At 41.1% G+C, this 22615-nt stretch overlaps 1 protein-coding gene across 2 annotated transcripts in view; it reads left to right on the top strand.

The window, feature by feature from the left end:
• lrp1bb (low density lipoprotein receptor-related protein 1Bb) overlaps nt 1-22615 on the top strand; it is a 1021613-nt gene that overhangs the window by 570181 nt on the left and 428817 nt on the right. For both annotated transcript variants that reach the window (XM_072912020.1, XM_061926507.1), the window contains one exon: nt 1818-2018. In XM_072912020.1, coding sequence (XP_072768121.1) covers nt 1818-2018 — 201 coding nt within the window. The remainder of the gene's footprint in view (nt 1-1817; nt 2019-22615) is intronic.

Genomic DNA, 22615 nt, shown 5'->3' with positions numbered 1-22615 from the left:
GTAGGAGGCCACGGGGAAGACTCAGGACACGTTGGGGAGTCTCTCGGCTGGCCTGGGAACGCCCGGGGTTGGATGAAGTGGCTGGCAGAGGAGAGTCTGGGCCTCTCTGCTTAGGCTGCTGCCCCTGCGACCTGATCTCGGATATGCGGAAGAAGATTGATGGATGGATGAATTATTGTATCAGGCATTTAAGAACAACTGTGCAAAATATCATTTAGTTTGTTAAAAATGTTGTTCAAAGATATTTTCAACACCTTGCGGGAAGCTTATCTCTAAAACTACAAAGCATGGCTGCCAGGGCAGCAACAAAGGTTCAGTCAGCATGAAGGGGCGAGGTGATTAGTTGTTTGATTTGCATCAAACAACTCTGCCTCTCAAAACGACTTGTTTTTAAAGGGAGTCAAAAATTGGCTTGAAGAAGGTGTGTTAAACAAGATCTATGCAAATTGTTAACCAAAGAACCATCAATATATGTTATGTAGACCAGTGTTTTTCAACTTGTTTTGAGCCAAGGCACATTTTGTGCGTTGAAAAAATCCAGAGGCACACCACCAGCAGAAATCATAAAAAATAAAAAACTCAGTTGACAGTAAAGAGCAATTGTTGGATATGACAATAAACCATAACCAACCATGCATCATTATAGCTCGTGTCTCAAAGTATGTGTACTGTCACGACCTGTCACATCACGTCGTGACTTATTTTGAGTTTTTTGCCGTTTTCCTGTGTGTGTGTTTTAGTTCTTGTCTTGCGCTCCAATTTTTATGTTTTTTTCTCTTTTTTTGGTATTTTTCTGTAGCAGTTCCATGTCTTCCTTTGAGTGATATTTCCTGCATCTACTTTGTTTTAGCAATCATGAATATTTCAGTTGCGTGTATCCTTCTTTGTGGGGACATTTTTGATTGTCGTGTCACGTTCGGATGTACATTGTGTACGCCCGTCTTTGCTTCACAGTAAGTCTTTGCTGTCGTACAGCATTCTGTTTTTGTTTACTTAACAGTTCAGTTTTTGTTTTGTTCCGCATAGCCTTCCCTAAACTTCAATGCCTTTTCTTAGGGGCACTCACCTTTTGTTTGTTTTTGTTTTAAGCATTAGAAACCTTTTTACCTGCACACTGCCTCCCGCTGTTTCCAACATCTTTAAAGCAATTAGTTACCTGCTGCCACCTACTGATATGGAAGAGTATTACACGGTTACTGCGCCGAGCTCTAGACAGCACAGACACTCAACAACAACACATCATTTGCAGACTATAATTACAGACCAGAAGGACATGTTTTAAATGTACAAAAAAAAATCATGATATGACCCCTTTAAATCCTTGCGTGTGTAGAAGGAAGTGCAGTCAAGCAGTAACTTGAACAGTCGACTTTGGTGACGATGAATGGTTTAAATCGTTAAAATATTTATCTTCTCACGAATGTATAAATCCACTCCATCCTGATGCAATATTTTTTCATGACATCTGGCTTGTATATTTGCCTTTAAACCTCTCAAAATACGCCCCAATCTGCACTGATGCTTGTAAATAAACAGTAGCTTAAAACCGGGAAGTGCCTCTCGGTTTACCTGATTGCAACCCAGCAATTGCTATAAAACAGTAAAAGGATTGAATGAGCTCTGCATCTCTCTCTTCCTTTTCAGGAAGCTTGTCCGGAGAAACTGGGAATATGTGATGCACCATATTGTAATTGTATGCATGTTCGAAATGAACTAATACCATAGCCATAACTATGTTATTGATTGTAAAGTTGACAATGCATACCCTGAAGTAGTTGCTGTTTGTGACAGTATACATTATGTGTCTATGCATGTAGGAAAGTGCATCACAAAGAGCTGGGTGTGTGATGGCGACATTGACTGCGAAGACCGCTCAGATGAGGAGTCCTGTGAGTCCGCTATCTGTAAGCCACCCAGATACCACTGTGCCAACGACACCTCCGTCTGCCTCACTCCTGACAAGATTTGCAATGCCAAAGTGGACTGTGCAGACCGCTCGGACGAAGGACCCGTTTGCGGTAATGTGACATTCACCTGTGCATATCATGTCCAGTAAGAAAATGAATTTGTGTGGCCCCAATCCTGGGTGGATCACCCGTGAGAGTAAGAGGTGGTGTTATTTGTTTGCAATGCAGTCTGCTGAAAATGACTGCACCGCAACTGACACTGTGGTCAAAGTTGGAATTGCCGCAGAGCACGTTTTAAGATATTCAACACTGTACTGCCATCTGGCGGCTAAAGGTTATAGTGCAGGGGTCGGCAACCCGCGGCTCCGGAGCCGCATGCGGCTCTTTGATCACTCTGATGCAGCTCAACTGCATACTTACCTAACCTCCCAATTTTCCCGGGAGATTTCCGGATTTCAGTGCCTCTCGCAGAAAACTCCCGGGATTAATATTCTTCGATTTTCACCCTAACAATAATAATAATAAGGGTGTGCCATGATGGTACAGCATTCAGCACCCTCTACAATCTGTACAAACAGCATGCCAGCCTAGTCTTTTGTTGTATGCATTTCCTACTTGCACACGTAAGTGACAGCAAGGCATACTTGGTCAACAGCCACACAGGTTACACTGACGGTGGCCATATAAAATAACTTTAACATTCTTACTAATAATGCGCCACACTTTGAACCAAAACCAAACAAGAATGACAAACACATTTCGGGAGAACATCTGCACCTTAACACAACAGAACAAATACCCAGAATCCCATGCAGCCCTGACTCTTCTGGGTTACATTATACACCCCTGCTACCACCAAACCCCGCCCCCACCCCAACCCTGCTCCCCCACACAACACCCCCCACCCCCACACACACACACACACACCTCCTCACCCCCCTCCGTTCGTCGGTTGATGTGGGCGGGGTTTGGTAGCGGGGTGTATAATGTAGCCCGGAAGAGTCAGGGCTGCATGGGATTCTGGGTATTTGTTCTGTTGTGTTAAGGTGCAGATGTTCTCCCAAAATGTGTTTGTCATTCTTGTTTGGTGTGGGTTCACAGCGTGGCGCATTATTAGTAAGAGTTTTAAAGTTTATACCACCACTGTCAGTGTAACCTGTGTGGTTGTTGACCAAGTATGTCTTGCTGTCATTAACGTGAGCAACCAGAAGTACCATACCACGTGTGGCTGGGCCGGCATGATGGTTGTTGTGGGCGCTAAATGCTGTACTGTCACGGCACGTTCGAGAGAATATTTGCCTTGAAATTCGTAGTATGCTGGAAAAATTGTGAGGTTGACAAGTATGATGCTGTCAAGCGCCAATCATACAAAACTCGAGACCCTTGGTTTATACATAGCACAAAGCAAAAATAAAACTTTTTATGCAGTGTCATTTCATTTAAAATTTTCAAAGAATTTTGTGGCTCCCATTGATTTCTTTGATTTGTGAAACTGGTCAAAATGGCTCTTTGACTGTTAAAGGTTGCCGACCCCTGGTATAGTGCATCCCCAATTTGTCACTTTTCATGTGTCAGGTAAACCGTGACGAATGGGGCCATACGAATCCTTTTCCTACTGTATTCTGTGTCATTCTGTGAGATCCCCAACAAACTTTTGAAATAAGTGAAGAACAGAGGGGCTAAACGAGGGGCAGTCAAGGTCTTTTACAACAACATGAAGAAATAGTAAACGGTTTCCACACAAAGGAAAGTTTCACGGTCTGCAGTGTCAAGCAGGCGGTCTTAGAAAAACAAAGCAAAGGTGACCTTCTGGGCCTTTTTGTTTTAAGGAGGAGAATTTTAAACCTTGGCCTCTCAAAGGCGTTCCTGGTCGAGCATGGCTTCACATAATATGATCATGTATGCTGAGCGCATCCCGTGTGTTGTGGGTGAATACCTGACTTTGAGGAGTTTGTGAACGTTGTGATACTTTAAACTGCAAAACAATAAACACCCGTTCAACCGCTGAATCCACCATAGACAACAAAACACAGACATAAATGCCGCAATTCTTTTTTTCCAATCAATGTTTGAAGCGTACCCCGGGTTGCCTGTTTGGTACTTAAATATATCTGACTCAGTAGCAGTCTAAGTGAGACAACACAGAAGAATCGTCAGAAATGAATGCCACAAACGTATTCACCTTTGTTGTTACTTTGTTTTCTAGTTCTTGCGAGAAAACAAACAGCACACAAAGAACCGCAGCAGATGCATGTTTAATGAGCAAATGTATTTACACTTCATAAAAGACTCCATATTTACTAATCTGTGGATACATATAAGGACTATCCATCCATCTATCCATCTTCTTCCGCTTATCCGAGGTCTGTGGGTCTGTGCATACATATAAGGACTATAATGAAATGTAAATGTTGTTTTTTTTTTCCACAGGCAGGAGGTTGTGAGTTCGAATCTTAGCTGCACTCTCTGTGTTTACATTGGTTTTCTGCAGATAGGTAGATCTTTATTGTCATTGCACAAGTACAACGAAACTTTGTTTTCAGCACAAACCGTTCAAGATTAGAGAAACAGTGTACAGCAGGGGTGCTCACACTTTTTCTGCAGGCGAGCTACTTTTCAATTGATCAAGTCGTGGGGATCTACCTCATTCATATATATAATTTATATTTACTTATTTATGAAATATATGTTTTTGTTAACAAGTTAAAGGTGTGTAATGATAATGCAAGCATGTTTAACACATATAGTTAATATTGTTAAAAAATTAAAGGTGTTTAATGATAATACAAGTATGTTTAATACATGTAGTTAATATTGTTAACAAGTTAAAGGTGTTTAAAGATAATGCAAGCATGTTTAACACATATAGTTAATATTGTTAACAAGTTAAAGGTGTTTAATGATAATACAAGCATGTTTAACACATAGTTAATATTGTTAATAAATTAAAGGTGTTTAATGATAATACAAGAATGTTTAACACATATAGTTAATATTGTTAACAACTTAAAGGTGCTTTAAGATAATACAAGCATGTTTAACACATATAGTTAATATTGTTAACAAGTTAAAGGTGTTTAATGATAATACAAGCATGTTTAACACATATAGTGAATATTGTTAACAACTTAAAGGTGTTTAAAGATAATACAAGCATGTTTAACACATATAGATTCCTTTCTTTCAAGAAGACAAGAATATAAGTTGGTGTATTACCTGATTCTGATGACTTGCATTGATTGGAATCAGACAGTGGTGCTGATAACGTCCGCATTTTCGAATGGAGGAGAAAAAAAGTCCTCCTTTCTGTCCAATACCACATGAAAGTGGTTGGTTTTTGGCATCTTATTTGTCCAGCTTCCGTACTCCTTTGTATACACTTTACAAGAAATACATTGTCGGCAAACTCCGTAGCTTGCTAGCTTGTGCACGCCAGCTTTCTGAGACTCTTATTTTGTTAGCGCAACTGTGCAGTCGGTCTTTGGAGTTTTGAGGACAGGTTCGGCGCCAGAGTCTGTTGAAATAAAGTGTTTCTCGCCTTCCTGTCGGCAATTTTAATGAGCTGGCAGCAGCCAGCGTCATCTCAGAAGACCCTCGGGTGCCGTGAATGTCAATCAAGTGATGAAAGTGACGTCATAGTGAAGATGTATGATCGCTCATTTTTAGGACTATTTTTTTAACGCCTGGCTGTTGATCGACTGACACACCCGCCGAGATCGACCGGTAGCTCGCAATCGACGTAATGAGCACCCCTGGTGTACAGGGTTACAGAACAGGAACGCTGATGGGTCGCCACAAGGCGCTCCGTAAAAGGTGGGAAAAAGGTAAAAACGCTGCGGAAGGATGAGTAAAAAAATACAATCTATCCAATCCAATCCACTTTATTTATATAGCACATTTAAACAACAAAATGTTTCCAAAATGCTGCACAACAATAATATCTCTAGACTGGGCTCCTAAGGGGGCTTAGTTTGGAGTGGGGAAAAAACCTCCATAGCAAAGCACATATACATATTACAACGTACATCTCGAGATATCTAGCAACAGAGGGAAGGGCGAGGTCATGATGGTAGGCCGCAGCTCTCAGACGTCGACCATCCATTCATCACCCCTATGGGATTTGCGTTGAGGGCGTTGGATTGGGGCTGGGGTATGTGTGTCTGGCGTATATTTTTGTGTGTGTGTAAGCCCGTATTGTGTCTCTGCTTCCGCGGCCTTGGTGTTCTTGCCAGTCAGTCCAAAGTCAACAACAACAGGTGTGTGTCCATGAGACAAGGGAGTTTGTTGTGCTTTCGCTGCACTATCCTTCGGGAGAGTCTCGAAGCCAGGGAAACAATCCATGTTTTATGCGAGTGAAAATAAAATTTGCTTTTCACTCTAAATTGTCCATGACTGGTCCTCAAAAACTGCGGGGCAGACAGTCTGATGTGATCCAAAATCACAAGAGTGTCCACAGTTCTTTCCGCATCCTCCAATACTTTGTGGCAGCTTTGGGGTACTTTGAAGACTGCCAGCAACTTCCAATTTTTCGAAAAACCAGAGCAGCGCTTACTCCAATCAGCAGGTGTCCTGTTGTCATAATTCCGAATAGGTGGATATCTTCACGGCAGAAAAGGGTCGCCAGGCACGCGGCACTCCTTCTTCTCCCAAGAGTCCGTCGCGTGTCCAGCAACAACGGCTTTGTTACGACAGCAGGTTCACCCAAACCCAAAATCTTGTCAATTTTGTTGAGGCCAGTAAAATACAAACCCTGTTTCCATATGAGTTGGGAAATAGTGTTAGATGCAAATATAAACGGAATACAATGATTTGCAAATCCTTTTCAACCCATATTCAATTGAATGCACTACAAAGACAAGATATTTGATGTTCAAACTCATAAACTTTATTTATTTTTTTGCAAATAATAATTAACTTAGAATTTCATGGCTGCAACACGTGCCAAAGTAGTTGGGAAAGGGCACGTTCACCACTGTGTTACATGGCCTTTCCTTTTAACAACACTCAGTAAACGTTTGGGAAATGAGGAGACACATTTGTTAAGCTTCTCGGGTGGATTTATTTCCCATTCTTGCTTGATGTACAGCTTAAGTTGTTCAACAGGGGGTCTCCGTTGTGGTATTTTAGGCTTCATAATGCGCCACACATTTTTAATGGGAGACAGGTCTGGACTACAGGCAAGCCAGTCTAGTACCCGTACTCTTTTACTATTAAGCCACGTTGATGTAACACGTGGCTTGGCATTGTCTTGCTGAAATAAGCAGGGGCGTCCATGGTAACGTTGCTTGGATGGCAATATATGTTGCTCCAAAACCTGTATGTACCTTTCAGCATTAATGGTGCCTTCACAGATGTGTAAGTTACCCATGTCTTGGGCACTAATACACCCCCATACCATCACAGATGCTGGCTTTTCAACTTTGCGCCTATAACAATCCGGATGGTTCTTTTCCTCTTTGGTCCGGAGGACACGACGTCCACAGTTTCCAAAAACAACTTGAAATGTGGACTCGTCAGATCACAGAACACTTTTCCGCTTTGTATCAGTCCATCTTAGATGAGCTCAGGCCCAGCGAAGCCGACGGCGTTTCTGGGTGTTGTTGATAAACAATTTCCGCCTTGCATAGGAGAGTTTTAACTTGCACTTACAGATGTAGCGACCAACTGTAGTTACTGACAGCGGGTTTCTGAAGTGTTCCTGAGCCCATGTGGTGATATCCTTTACACACTGATGTCGCTTGTTGATGCAGTACAGCCTGAGGGATCGAAGGTCACAAACATAGCTGCTTACATGCAGTGATTTCTCCAGATTCTCTGAACCCTTTGATGATATTATGGACCGTAGATGGTGAAATCCCTAAATTCCTTGCAATAGCTGGTTGAGAAAGTTTTTTTTTAAACTATTCAACAATTTGCTCATGCATTTGTTGACAAAGTGGTGACCCTCGCCCCATCCTTGTTTGTGAATGACTGAGCATTTCATGGAATCTACTTTTATACCCAATCATGGCACCCACCTGTTCCCAAATTGCCTGTTCATCTGTGGGATGTTCCAAATAAGTGTTTGATGAGCATTCCTCAACTTTATCAGTATTTATTGCCACATTTCCCAACTTTTGTGTCACGTTTGCTGGCATCAAATTCTAAAGTTAATGATTATTTGCAAAAAAAAAAAGTTTATCAGTTTGAACATCAAATATGTTGTCTTTGTAGCATATTCAACTGAATATAGGTTGAAAATTATTTGCAAATCATTGTATTTCGTTTATATTTACATCTAACATAATTTCCCAACTCATGTGGAAACGGGGTTTGTAGTTCCAATGTTTAGATTTGGAGAGCAGTGCAAAAAGAAGCAACAAGAAAGTTAAGACAAGACAAAGAAGCAAGCAGGAGAGCTAAGGGAGAGGGAAGGGGAGCGTCCACCCTCGATGACTGCCAGAGAGAAAAGATGCTCTTGTTTCCGTGCATGCTAGGTTGATTAGAGACTAGTGTCAATGCGAGTGTGATGGGTTGTTTGTCACATGCTGCTGGTGATTGATTGCTGACCAGTCTCGTGTGTACACTGTCCCTCACAGAAAGAAAGCTGGGATAGGCCCTAGCTCACATGTGACCCTGAACAGTATAAGTGGCAGACAATTGTCACAATCACACATTATTTATCAACGTTTTAGCTCTTCAAATTGTGCATATTTGAAGGAAAATATTGATCATCACCAAAATGTTAAAAAACATTCCCTTGGCCAAGAAAAATGTCACGCTTTTTATTAGTTTATTGTTGATGATTGGCACTTTATTGAATGTTCATTATTCCCCCATAGTAGTGGTGCAGGCACGGGGTGCTACTTTCACTAGTAAAAAGCTACTTCCTAAAGTGATCTTGCTGGTACGTAAAAGTAATTGGGCTACCAGTTACTAGAATAACACAGCACTGTGGCATTATTAACACCGTAATTATGCAACGCCGTTTTTCCGAACACCGCTCGCACCTGTTTGGTACTATGTTGCTTTATCCACACCCATCTATCTACATCAATGATTATCCTGTCAAGGCTTGTAAAGTTCTGTTACCTGTCAAAGCTGTCACCAGTGTTGGGACTAACGCGTTACAAAGTAACGCATTACTGTAACGCCGTTAGTTTCGGCGGTAACTAGTAATCTAACGCGTTATTTTTTATATTAAGTAACTCAGTTACCGTTACTACATGATGCGTTACTGCGTTATTTTACGTTATTTTTTATGGGGGTGGGGGGGTTAGGTGTGTTTGGTATCAACACTTCTGCCATCAACAATCAGCATCAACAATTGCATCATCAGAGAAATGGACATTGAAACAGTGTAGGACTGACTTGTTAGGATATGTATAGCAAGTAGTGGACACAGAGAGAGAGATCAGAAAGTATAAGAAAAAATGTCTACATTTGATTATTTACAATCCGAAGAGGTATTATGTGGAAGGGAGGGTGTTAGTTTAAGGTTGTAGTTGCCTGGAGATGTTCTTTTAGTGCGGTTTTGAAGGAGGATAGAGATGCCCTTTACTTTACACCTGTTGGGAGTGGATTCCATATTGAAGTGGCATAGAAAGACAATGAGTTAAGACCTTTGTTAGTTTGGAATCTGGGTTTAACGTGGTTAGTGTTAGTGTTATTATGCTGTTTGTTACTTATGTATGTTATGTTGCAGCTATTTAAAATAGTTTTGTCAATTTGTTCTGGCCTGAAATAAATTGGCCCTTTGAAACATATCTTTGTCTTTGTGTGTTGTATGTAGAGCACATTGCTTAGCAGAGTTCAGTGATGCAAATGTATGTCAAGTTGATCAACAGATTGTATTATTCTCCAGTGCAATAACAGTACTGAAATGAAGGCTAAAAGGGCATTAATGGGAGCTTTAAAAACAAAAAGTAGAAGAAGTAACTAAATAGTTACTTTTCACAGTAACGCATTACTTTTTGGTGTAAGTAACTGAGTTAGTGACTGAGTTACTTTTGAAATAAAGTAACTAGTAACTGTAACTAGTTACTGGTTTTCAGTAACTAACCCAACACTGGCTGTCACCGAGCGAGAGGTGAGTTGCAGCCTTAACAGATTATTTTTAAATCACACTGCTGACGCACAAACAGACAAGCATTTGCTTACTTTCCTGCACATGCCAGCTGCTATTTTGTTGACCATGTATTTGCTCGTTAAAAAATGCTGTATTTTAATGAGAGGGAGAAACCTATATGCACAAACATCCCTGCCAGAGGTTGACATAACCAGTCTATTTTACTACTCAATAATCAGAAACTGTAATACTTTATTTGATCCCGCAGAAAAAAAATATTGATATGCTCATGATGTACAGCAATATCAAATGAAATTAGGGTTGTCGAATTAAACGCATTCTAATCAGTCATCATTACCTCGCCGGGGATCGGTGTATTTGTTTGTTAGTTAGCAACATTACTCAAAAAGTTACCAGCGGATTTTGAAGAAACTTTCCAAAAATAGTCTGAATTTGGAGAGGGCACAACTAGAGATGTCCGATAATATCGGCCGATAAATGCTTTAAAATGTAATATCGGAAATTATCAGTATCGGTTTCAAAAATTATCGGTATCGGTTTCAAAAAGTAAAATTTATGACTTTTTAAAACGCCGCTGTGTACACAGACGTAGGGAGAAGTACAGAGCGCCAATAAACCTTAAAGCACTGCCTTCGCGTACCGGCCCAGTCACATATTATCTACGACTTTTCACACACACAAGTGAATGCAATTCATACTTGGTCAACAGCCATACAGGTCACACTGAGGGTGGCCGTATAAACAACTTTAACACTGTTACAAATATGCGCCACACTGTGAACCCACACCAAACAAAAATGACAAACACATTTCGGGAGAACATCCGCACCGTAACACAACATAAACACAACAGAAGAAATACCCAGAACCCCTTGCAGCACTAACTCTTCCGGGACGCTACAATATACACCCCCCGCTACCCCCTACCACCCCCACCTCAAACCCGCGCCCCCCCCCCCAACCCCGCCGACCTCAACCTCCTCATGTTCTCTCAGGGAGAGCATGTCCCAAATTTCAAGCTGCTGTTTTGAAGCATGTTAAAAAAAGTAATGCACTTTGTGACTTCAATAATAAATATGGCAGTGCCATGTTGGCATTGTTTTTCCATAACTTAAGTTGATTTATTTTGGAAAACCTTGTTACATTGTTTAATGCATCCAGCGGGTCATCACAACAAAATTAGGCATAATAATGTGTTAATTTCACGACTGTATATATCGGTATCGGTTGATATCGGTATCGGTAATTAAGAGTTGGACATCGGCAAAAAAGCCATTATTGGACATCTCTAGGCACAACTGATTTCAGGCCTGATGCGGAGAATTTCTACTACGTTTCTTCATGTTTTACGTTATGAGATTCTACTTCTGTTTGTGTGTGTGCCAGCGGCCCAGCAGAGGCAAAGCCAGTGGACGACTGACAAGAGAGTTCATTCAGTTTGTTTTATTACGCTATGGATAACTCAAAAAGTTATGGCCACGTTTTGATTCAACTTTCAGGAAATGTCAGAAATGGGACAAGGAACAAGTGATTACATTTTGGGGGTTATTCAGATCACTGTCTGGTTCAGGACTTTATTACTATTGGGACGTAGGGCCTGGCAGAGGTCTACGCTATTTGAGTGTTGTTCTAGTAATTACAGTCATTCCTTGTTTATTGCTGTTAATTGGTCACCGACATGACCGTGAAGTGGGACTCATTGAATAGACATCAAATATTTCCACAATTACTGCATTAAAAACCTGTTTACTACCTTCTAGGGTTGTACGGTATACCCGTATTAGTATAGTACCACGATACTAATGAATCATATTCGGTACTATACTGCCTCTGAAAAGTACCAAATTAAGTAAGTTTCTTACAAGTATCATCCCTGCAGGACGAGGAATAGCTAAACATGCTTCACTACACACCGTTGCTCACCGGCGTCAAAATGTAAACAAATGTCATTGGTTGATCCACACCTAACATCCACTGTAATGATACCAAGGTCAGGAACGTATCGCGCGTCCATGGACACATGAGGACTTTGAATATGTGCAATGTATGAGCCTGTAACAAGTTGGTATGGGATTGATACCCGGATTTGTGGTATCATCCAAAACTAATGTAAAGCATCCAAACAATAGAAGAATAAATGATTATTACATTTTAACAGAAGTTAAAAGAGAAAGTAAGCAGATATTAACAGTAAATAAACAAGCAGATTAATAATTCATTTTCTACCACTTGCCCTTAATAATTTTGACAAAATAATAGAATGGTAAATGACACAATATGTTACTGCATATGTCAGCAGACTAAATTAGGAGCCTTTGTTTGCTTACTTACTAATAAAAGACAAGTTGTCTTGTAAGTTCACTATTTTATTTAAGGACAAACTTGCAATAAGAAACATATGTTTAATATATCATAAGATTTTTTAGTTAAATAAAGCCAATAATGCACTTTTTTGTCGTCCCCTTTATTTAGAAAAGTATCGAAATAATTTTGTTACCAGTACCAGTACTAAAATATTGGTACTGGGACAACATTTCTACCTTCTAAACATGTTTTTTAACATTATGACAGCTCTCTAGACATGAAATAACACTCTTTCGTGCAGCCGCGGCTGCTGGTCTTTCAAGTAGGGGAAGCTCATGTTCAGCTATTTTCTAAACTCCAAATCAACTTGGAACATCGGAATGAAAGTTAAAAAATGCTATGGCAGAGGTTAATATTTCACGATTGTTTGTTCATTTTGCTGTCAATCAAAAAGCGATTCAGCCTCAGATAGATCATCCAATCATCATGCAGAATCTTATAGTCCAGGCCATCGATTTACTTCCGAAGACGCTCAATGTCCGATGGGCGGGACAAAGCATTTATCAAATGGTTTTCTCGTTTTGCTGCAGTGGAACAACCCACTCCGAGCTCCCCCTTTGAAGCCAATGGAAGCTCAGCTTCAACGCTGTTTAATGCACTGTGACGCTACCACAATGAATGAGAAGAAAGTTGCGTCAGCTGTCGCCAAAGCAGCTGATTCTGAACAAAAGTTAAAAATATTCTACTGCATATTCAGTCAATGAAATGTAAACACAAAAGTACATATTTAACAACATATTTACTTTTTAGGAGGAAGTTGAGCTTCTCTTGGAGTCTTAAAGCAATTGATGTTATGTGTATAGGAGGAGGAGACGGCACAGACAGGAGGGATGTCGTTTAGCACTAGGTTTATTTATAGATACCGTATTTTTCGGACTATAAGTCGCTCCGGAGTATAAGTCGCACCGGCCGAAAATGCATAATAAAGAAGGAACAAAACATATATAAGTCGCACTGGAGTATAAGTCGCATTTTTTGGGGAAATGTATTTGATAAAACCCAACACCAAGAATAGACATTTGAAAGGCAATTTAAAATAAATAAAGAATAGTGAACAACAGACTGAATAAGTGTACGTTATATGAGGCATAAATAACCAACTGAGAACGTGCCTGGTATGTTAACGTAACATATTATGGTAAGAGTCATTCATGGACCAGAACACTGCACGATTCATATACGTTGACGACCTCTGTGTAACATCTCAAGAGAGTACGTTTGAAGCGATAGAAACAAACCTCACCTCAGCTCTAGATGAGCTACTCCTCTACTACGAGCAAAACCATCTACACGCTACCCTGCGAAGACCCAAGTCTGCTCGTTCCATCTCAGGAACCGGGATGCGAACCGACCTCTTAACATCAAATGGTCTGGAACACCACTTGAGAATTGTACCAACCCTGTCTACCTTGGTGTAACCCTGGACCGCACCCTCTCCTTCAAGGAGCACATCAAAAACACCAAACTGAAAGTCAGCTCCCGAAACAACATCTTACAGAATCTGACAAATTCCAAATGGGGAGCCACAGCACACACACTAAGATGTACGGCTTTGGCCCTGTGCTATTCCTCGGCGGAGTATGCATGTTTTGTCTGGGAGAGATCAACCCATGCCAAGAAACTCGACCCAGCACTGAACAACACCTGCCTCTTGATCACTGGTTGCTGGAAGTCTACCAACCTGAACAACCTGCATCTCCTCCCTGCAGACGTGAGACGGGAAGTTGCCAGCCGAGTAGAGTTCACAAAAGCTACCAGTGATGGACGCCACCTCCTCTATGGACGTGAACCCTCAGCCCAACGTCTGAAGTCAAGGAGAAGCTTCCTCAGCAATGTCCAGCCCCTAACAACATCTCGGGAAGAAACCAGACTCCAGCTACGGACACAAAAATGAGAGAAAGACCCCCCTCCTATTGACATGGGAATTCCCCCCTTTTGAAGATCTGCCCCCTGGGTCAGAAACACCATGGGTCCAGTGGAAGACACTAAACTGCCTGAGAACAGGAACAGGGCGATCAAAAGCTGCTATGGCCAGATGGGGCTACAAAACCGGCCCAACCACCTGTGAATGCGGAGAAGAGGACCACACGATGCAGCACTGCCTTGTCTGTCCTCTACTACTCAACCAGTGCAGCTTAAAAGATCTCGCAGAGTTCAACAACAATGCAAAAGGCTGTGTAAAGAAATGGGAAACTGTCATACAACCACACAGAAGAAGAGTCATTCAAATAACTATAACATATAGAACATGCTATACGTTTACCAAACAATCTGTCACTCCTAATCGCTAAATCCCATGAAATCTTATACGTCTAGTCTCTTACGGGAATGAGCTAAATAATATTATTTGATATTTTACGGTAATGTGTTAATAATTTCACACATAAGTCGCTCCTGAGTATAAGTCGCACCCCCGGCCAAACTATGAAAAAAACTGTGAATTATAGTCCGAAAAATACGGTATATACAATATATATAAATAATAACATGAAGTGTGTAATTAATACAACAGAGTGTGATGTGTGACTGTGTGTGGAAAATAACTGCTGAGTGTTACCGTGAGTGTTGAGCGAGAGAGACGGAAGTCCGTGTCCAAGCGGGAGGTCGAGATCCAAAAGGAAGCAAAGGGAACGCGGGAAGACGAAACACACAGTTCGTGACGTGGGAACGAGGGCAGGCTGCAGGGAGGACGATAAGGAGGACGCGAGGCAATCAACACGACAGGGGAGAAACAGAGAGAGAATGCATAGAGTTAGATGATCGCTTACTGTACTGGAACAGATGACTACGTTCTGGCGCGGGATAGCAGGTTGTGTAGTCTTATGAAGGCAGGTCCTCTGATCAGCCACAGGTGCGCTGATTGCTGGTGTTTGATTGCAGCCGCTTGCTGCCGCCGGACTGACGGGCTCCTGGAAGTGAGCTCAACGCGGCGCACACATGAATGCGCACTGACATGTGCCCGGGCCGTGCCAATTGCCAATGCTTTAGTTACCTTTCCACTATTTTAATCCTATATAGCACTGCTTCCTGAGACTTAGCCAATCAGTGGCCACAAACAGTCCGCTCTGATTGGTTTGGTCTCCTTGAGTGGCCAATTGTACTGTAGTATTGATATTTTAGTTCATTTAGCCATTTATATGCTTAAATTGGCCCTAGTGTGTGAATGTGAGTGTGAATGTTGTCTGTCTATCTGTGTTGGCCCTGTGATGAGGTGGCGACTTGTCCAGGGTGTACGCCGCCTTCCGCCCATGTGCAGCTGAGATAGGCTACAGCACCCCCCGCGATCCTGAAAGGGACAAGCGGTAGAAAATGGATGGATGGATGCTCGAAAATATTTAATGAGGGGCAAAAATGTTATAGAATGTGCTTTAAATAATTATGCGATATGGTGAAACTGCAATATTTGAAGTGCGATGTAACGATGGTCTAGGCCAGGGGTCGGCAACCCGCAGCTCCGGAGCCGCATGCGGCTCTTTGATCACTCTGATGCGGCTCAGCAGCTTACTTGCTGAACCCCCCGATTTTCCCGTGAGACCTCCGGAATTCAGTTTCTCCCCCGGGATTAATATTCACCGATTTTCACCCTTACAGCTATAATAAGGGCGTGCCATGATGGTACAACATTTGGCGCCTTCTACAATCTATATCAACAGCGTGCTAGCCCAACACTTGTTATACAATATACATCTTCTGCTTCCACACGTACGTGACAGCAAGGCATACTTAGTCAACAGCCACACAGGTTACACTGACGGTAGCCATATAAAACAACTTTAACACTCTTACTAATAATGCGCCACACTTTGAACCAAAACCAAACAAGAATGACAAACACATTTCGGGAGAACATCTGCACCTTAACACAACATAAACACAACAGAACAAACACCCAGAATCCCATGCAGCCCTATATTATACACCCATGCTACCACCAAACCCCGCCCCCACCCCAACCCTGCTCCCTCACACATCACATTTTTTTTTTTCATAGTTTGTTATAATCCATTTTAATCAGTTTCCATTATTTTGTTGTCCGTCTGTGTTTGTTTCCAAAAAAAAACACAACAAACGAGGACATTCTCTGGCTTAATGATTATGGCAAGTGTTTGAAGTATCTGCCCAAGTGTCATAGGAGGGAAAAATGAGATCTCATGTGAGGAACACTCACTCTCTAATGTCTAATAGTGACCAGCGTAAACACGGTGGTTCATTTTCTGGAGCGCCGCTAGCCAAGCCTCGGGGGTGCCCTTTAGGACCCTCAAGTGCTTGCACTATCTTATCTGAGAGGAGAACCTTTTCCCTCAAAGTCAATTAGGTTGTGTTCTGGGAGACCTTCCGGGTCCTTTTTTGATTTGCACCAGCTGACAAGGTCTCACGTCTACCATTAGCTGTGGTGACCACAGACAACACTCAATTTCCCCACGACTGAGATACGGTGGGAGCAATTATTTTCAAAAGGAATGGCTAGTTTTTAGGCTTTAAATTAAAGAAGAACTATTTCTAATTTGCATATGCATTCTGTGTTGGTGTGTTGGACTGGAAAATGTTCATCTGCAGATATCTTTCATTAAAAAAACATTTAAAAAAAATGTTGGTTGGGGTAACTGACCACTTTAATTATTCTGCTCAGTTGTAATCACATCTCTTAGGCTTGTATTTTGGTGACATTAACTCTTAGTATTTCATCATTGGCCTATTTTAGAACAAACAACATATCTTTTTTCCAACTTCTATCCCTCTTTTCTTAGCCTCAGTAAGGTCACATTCAGGAGCCTATACCAGCTTTGTGCAAGGGTCGCGGTACAAACCTGGACTGGTCGCCATTCATTCAGAAGGCACATATAGATAAACAACCATTCACACTCACATGCACACCAATTTAAAGTGTCCAATTATCCTGACATGCATGGTTCTCTGATTTGGCAGGAAGCCGGAACCTACACAAACACGGGTAGCAAACAAATCACACGCTGCCTATACTGCAGGGCTATTTACTGGTGGCCCAAGGGGAAAATCTGGCCATGGAATGACACCATACAGATCCCCGAGTTCAGTTCAAAACTTGGGAGACAAACAGTTTTGCATCAAATTCTTAAAAATACTAAAGTGCTCCTGTCATACTTGCCAACCTTGAGACCTCCGAATTCGGGAGATTGGGGCGGGTTTGAGGTGTGTGGGGGCGGGTTTGAGGTGGGCGGGGTTGGGGGGGGGCGGGGTTTCTTGGTAGCAGGGGTGTACATTGTAGGCCAGAAGAGTTAGGGATACAAGGGATTCTGGGTATTTGTTCTGTTGTGTTTATGTTGTGTTACGGTGCGGATGTTCTCCCGAAATGTGTTTGTCATTCTTGTTTGGTGTGGGTTCACAGTGTGGCGTGTATTTGTAACAGTGTTAAAGTTGTTTATACGGCCACCCTCAGTGTGACCTGTATGGCTATTAATCAAGTATGTCTTGCAGTCACTTACGTGTGTCTGCAGAAGCCTTATACAATATATGACTGGGCTGGCACGCTATGTGCATGGTGTAAAAGCGGACGCGACGACGGGTTGTAGAGGACGCTAAAGACAGTGCCATCACGGCACGCCCTTAATGATGTTGTCCGGGTGAAAATCGGGAGAAATTTGGGCGAATGGTTGCCCCGTGAGATTTTCGGGAGGGGCACTGAAATTCCGGAGTATCCTGGAAAAATCGGGAGGGTTGGCAAGTATGGCTCCTGTAGTATGGAGGAACTTGGACCACCAGTGACGTGCGGTGAGGTTCATGGCTGGTGAGGCACTTACTTCATCACAGTCAGATTTACAAACATATGAACCCTAAAGAGTATCTTATTCACCATTTGATTGGCAGCAGTTAACGGGTTATGTTTAAAAGCTCATACCAGCATTATTCCCTGCTTGGCACTCAGCATCAAGGGTTGTAATTGGGGGTTAAATCACCAAAAATGATTCCCGGGCGCGGCGCCGCTGCTGCCCACTGCTCCCCTCACCTCCCAGGGGGTGATCAATGGATGGGTCGAATGCAGAGGACAATTACACCTAGTGTGTGTGTGACAATCATTGGTAGCACACAAAAAAGCACATTTAATAAAAAAGATGTTATTATGGTCTTACCTTTACTTATAAATGAAGTCCATGCGTCGCTGTTGTGCCGGATTAATGCACCCCCTGACGGGAGTGTTATATCAACTAAAGCCCTCACTTAAACTTTGCACGTGCAAGATTGAATCTATTTAAAAAAGTGTAACCAAGTGTTTATAAACGTTGCCTATACTGTATGAAACTACAAAATAACAAACACGGAGGCTCCAGTTTACACGAGGACCACTTTATTTACCTTCTTTCAAAAACCTCCGCTCCACTCCAACGTTTCATCACTTCCGCTCTTAGCGCCTTCAAAATAAGAGCTCAAGGCATATACTGTATAACAGCGCATAACAGGAACTTAACATCACAAAGAGGAAAGCCCATAAAAATAGGTTACAAAAGTTGTTTAATAAGAAGCCAAAAAGTGCAAAAACAATAATGTTCGTGTTGGAGGAGTTGTGAATCAGGTACACCTGCAGTCTGCAGGTGTACCTAATGTTGTGGCCCTGCAGTCATTCACAACTCCTCCAACACGAACGTTATTGTTTTTGCACTTTTTGGCTTCTTATAAAACAACTTTTTTAAATAGATTCAATCTTGCACGTGGAAAGTTTAAGTGTGGGCTTTAGTTGATATAACACTCCCGTGGAGGCGGGATTACTGCGAGCCTCAGCCAGTGCGTCTTTTGCAGCCGTTTTATGATCCCTCAGCACAAGAAATATGTTACACACATACAGTTGTTGACAAAATACACTGTACATTATATACCTCAGCTAACTAAACTATGGAAATGTATAATATAGTTCATATAGCAATACAGTCTCACTGCACAGCAGGCCAGCAGTTAGCCGAGTCCGCAATCCATGTTGAGGCACAACGCAGTGACATGCCTCAACTGGCTGCTGTTCACCGCACCGTCTCTTCTCAGTATTTAAACGGCAAATGTGAAAATTCAGCGATTTTAAATAAAAATATTTTAAAACTGCTGAAGTTAAATGGAAAATAACTTTATAGTATAATCACTGGATACATATAACAATTTAATAACAACATTTTCTTTTTAGATTTTTTTTCTTCACATGATGGCAGGTGAGGCCCGGCCTCACCTGCCTCTAGTGACTGTACGTCACTGTGGACCACTGTAAACACATTGGCAGATACTTGCATTGACATTTTTAATTGGAATTTTGCCAATCGTTCACAATCATTATGAAAGACAAGAGGACGGATGTATTTTATTTTTTTTGTAATGTATTCTAAATATGAAATACATTTGATCAAAAGTCCTTTTGCAATAGAGCTTTTGGGAACCACTCTATTCTGCCTATAGAGTCCTTAAAAAGCATCCAAACACCTCCATTAAGGTTTTATGTACATGATATACAGTACAGGCCAAAAGTGTGGACACACCTTGTCATTCACAACACAACTGATGGTCCCAACCCCATTGATAAAGCAATAATTTCCACTAATCAAGCCTGATAAGGCACACCAGTGAAGTGAAAACCATTTCAGGTGACTACCTCTTGAAGCTCATCGAGAGAATGCCAAGAGTGTGCGAAAAAGTAATCACAGCAAAGGGTGGCTATTTTGAAGAAACTAGAATATAAAACATGTTTTACGTTATTTCACCTTTTTTGTGAAGTACATAACTCCACATGTGTTCATTCATAGTTTTGATGCCTTCAGTGACAATCTACAATGTAAATAGTCATGAAAATAAAGAAAACACACTGAATGAGAGGGTGTGTCCAAACTTTTGGCTTCTACTGTATGCAATGTAATAACGGGCACATTTATAATAACATTTAATATTCACGTATTTTAATAATTGTAAGCGTACGTGACACATTAATTTAAAAAAAATGCATCACGACATTCACTTTTCTTTTAACATCACTGATTAGTACTAACTGCAGACTTTATGAGAGCCAACAAACATAATAAAACATATTTTACTGCACAAGCTCTGCTGTCATTAGGGTGCCAACTGCTAGGATGTTCATATATTCCCATTTAGATGAAGAATGACTCATAATCCTCACAAAGAGACGTGACGTGGGACCCAAGGTCTTTTCCTGTCGTTCTCGCCATTTGCGGGTCTAAATTGGCTGTCAAAGTGTACCAGCATGTCAGGAAATGTCCTCGCCTTCTTCTATCCTGGTGAGAGGTGTGAGCTACAATATACTTCCAAGGAGCAAGGAAGCAAAAAAACAGCTTACCTCTCGATGATGTAAACATCAGCACCGCTATGAATAGTCCGTCTGTGTTAGCGCTTATGATTACAATATCATTTGGTTAATCACAAAATCAAAATGTAAATGGAGTATTGTTAGAGTTTTTGGATGGTTAATTATTTTGATATAGAGGACCCTCCATTGGCTCCGCTGTAAGCGGACTTTTTTTTACGTTTATTTACGAGTTAAAATGCATTAAAAATATATATATCTGTCGTCATGTCTTTCATAGTTATTGTGAATGATAGGCAAAATTTCCCCCAAAAATGCAGTTTTGGGGGGATTGGTGATTGCACATTTATTTTCCTAATGTGTGAATGCAACTAAGGTGTTGCTTTCGCTCGTATACTTCAGATACAGTGAGTAGTCATTTGTTCAGCCTCTTTAGTCATACTACAGGTGTTCCTCAAGGTTACATTTTAGGTCCTCTCTTATTCATCATTTGAGCTATGGCTATGGTGGCCCACGAGTTCAGTTAAAAAAAAACTTGTGAGAGACTCACTGTCAGGTTCAAACACTGATGATATCTATTAAACAAGACAAGAAGTAAGGAATTAAACAGAGACATTATTACATTTGGCTCAAATGAGGAGAAACGTCTGGGCTGTACTCTTGTATAGTCTCCCACCACGCTCTGACGAAAGATTGTATGCCTCCTCTTTTATTTGGACTTTCCCTGATTACATGGCAACAGCTGTTTCTAAAGGAAGGTGGTCGTAAACAGCCGCTGCCTTTGGTCACAAAACAGTTCAAAGAAAAGGTGCCTGGAGGGGATTCAGGTCCTGCTTCCTCTAAGCCAGTGGTTCTCAACCTTTTTTCAGTGATGTACCCCCTGTGAACATTTTTCTAATTCAAGAAAAATCTAATCAGAGCAAAGCATTTTTGGTTGAAAAAAAGAGATAAAGAAGTAAAATACAGCACTATGTCATCAGTTTCTGATTTATTAAATTGTACAACAGTGCAAAATAGTGTTCATTTGTAGTGGTCTTTCTTGAATTATTTGGAAAAAAAGATATAAAATAACTAAAAACTTGTTGAAAAATAAACAAGTGATTCAATTATAAATAAAGATTTCTACACATATAAGTAATCAACTTAAAAGTGCCCTCTTTGGGGATTGTAATAGAGATCCATCTGGATTCATGAACTTAATTCTAAACATTTCATGAACTTAATTCTAAACATTTCTTCACAAAAAATAAATCTTTAACATCAATATTTATGGAACATGTCCACAAAAAATCTAGCTGTGACCACTGAATATTGCATTGTTGCATTTCTTTTCACAGTTCTTTATGACAGACATTTTAGTGAGGGTCAAACCATCATGGCATGGGGGAAACTCTGGGTTTATGGTAATGAATGGAATAGCCTACTTGATTTGATGTTCAGTTTATGAACTTACATTCATATTTTGTTGAAGTATTATTCAATAAATATATTTATAAAGGTCTTTTGAATTGTTGCTATTTTTAGAATATTAAAAAAAGTCTTACGTACCCCTTGGCATACCTTCAAGTACCCCCAGGGGTACGCGTACCCCCATTTGAGAACCACTGCTCTAAGCTTTGTAGATCTCGAGTCATGACAAAATCTTCCTGTGGATTACAATACATCAAAGAAACTGACACCTTCATGTCGCTTCCCATCCTACACAGTGGAGTTTTACAAGCCTTTTGATTGGCAAGACTAAAAACAGCTTTTGTCTGCTCGCCGGGAACTCATTGAAACGCAAAGTTTTGTGATAACTTAGATACAGTTATTATGACACTCACATTTTTGCAGAAGGTCAAAAAAACAGCAGAGTGCTTCTGTAACTGACAAAATAAATAGACTACAATCACATTTCTACTGTACAGGACAATGGTTCTCAGAAATATATAAAATAAGAGTAATAGTGAAAAGAGAAGCTCGGCCAACAAAACAAGGCAAGGCAAGGCAAGGCAACTTTATTTGTAT

This window comes from Nerophis lumbriciformis, linkage group LG31 (genome assembly GCF_033978685.3).
Source record: "Nerophis lumbriciformis linkage group LG31, RoL_Nlum_v2.1, whole genome shotgun sequence".
Lineage (NCBI taxonomy): Eukaryota > Metazoa > Chordata > Actinopteri > Syngnathiformes > Syngnathidae > Nerophis > Nerophis lumbriciformis.
This window is presented reverse-complemented; position numbering and strand designations above follow the sequence as displayed.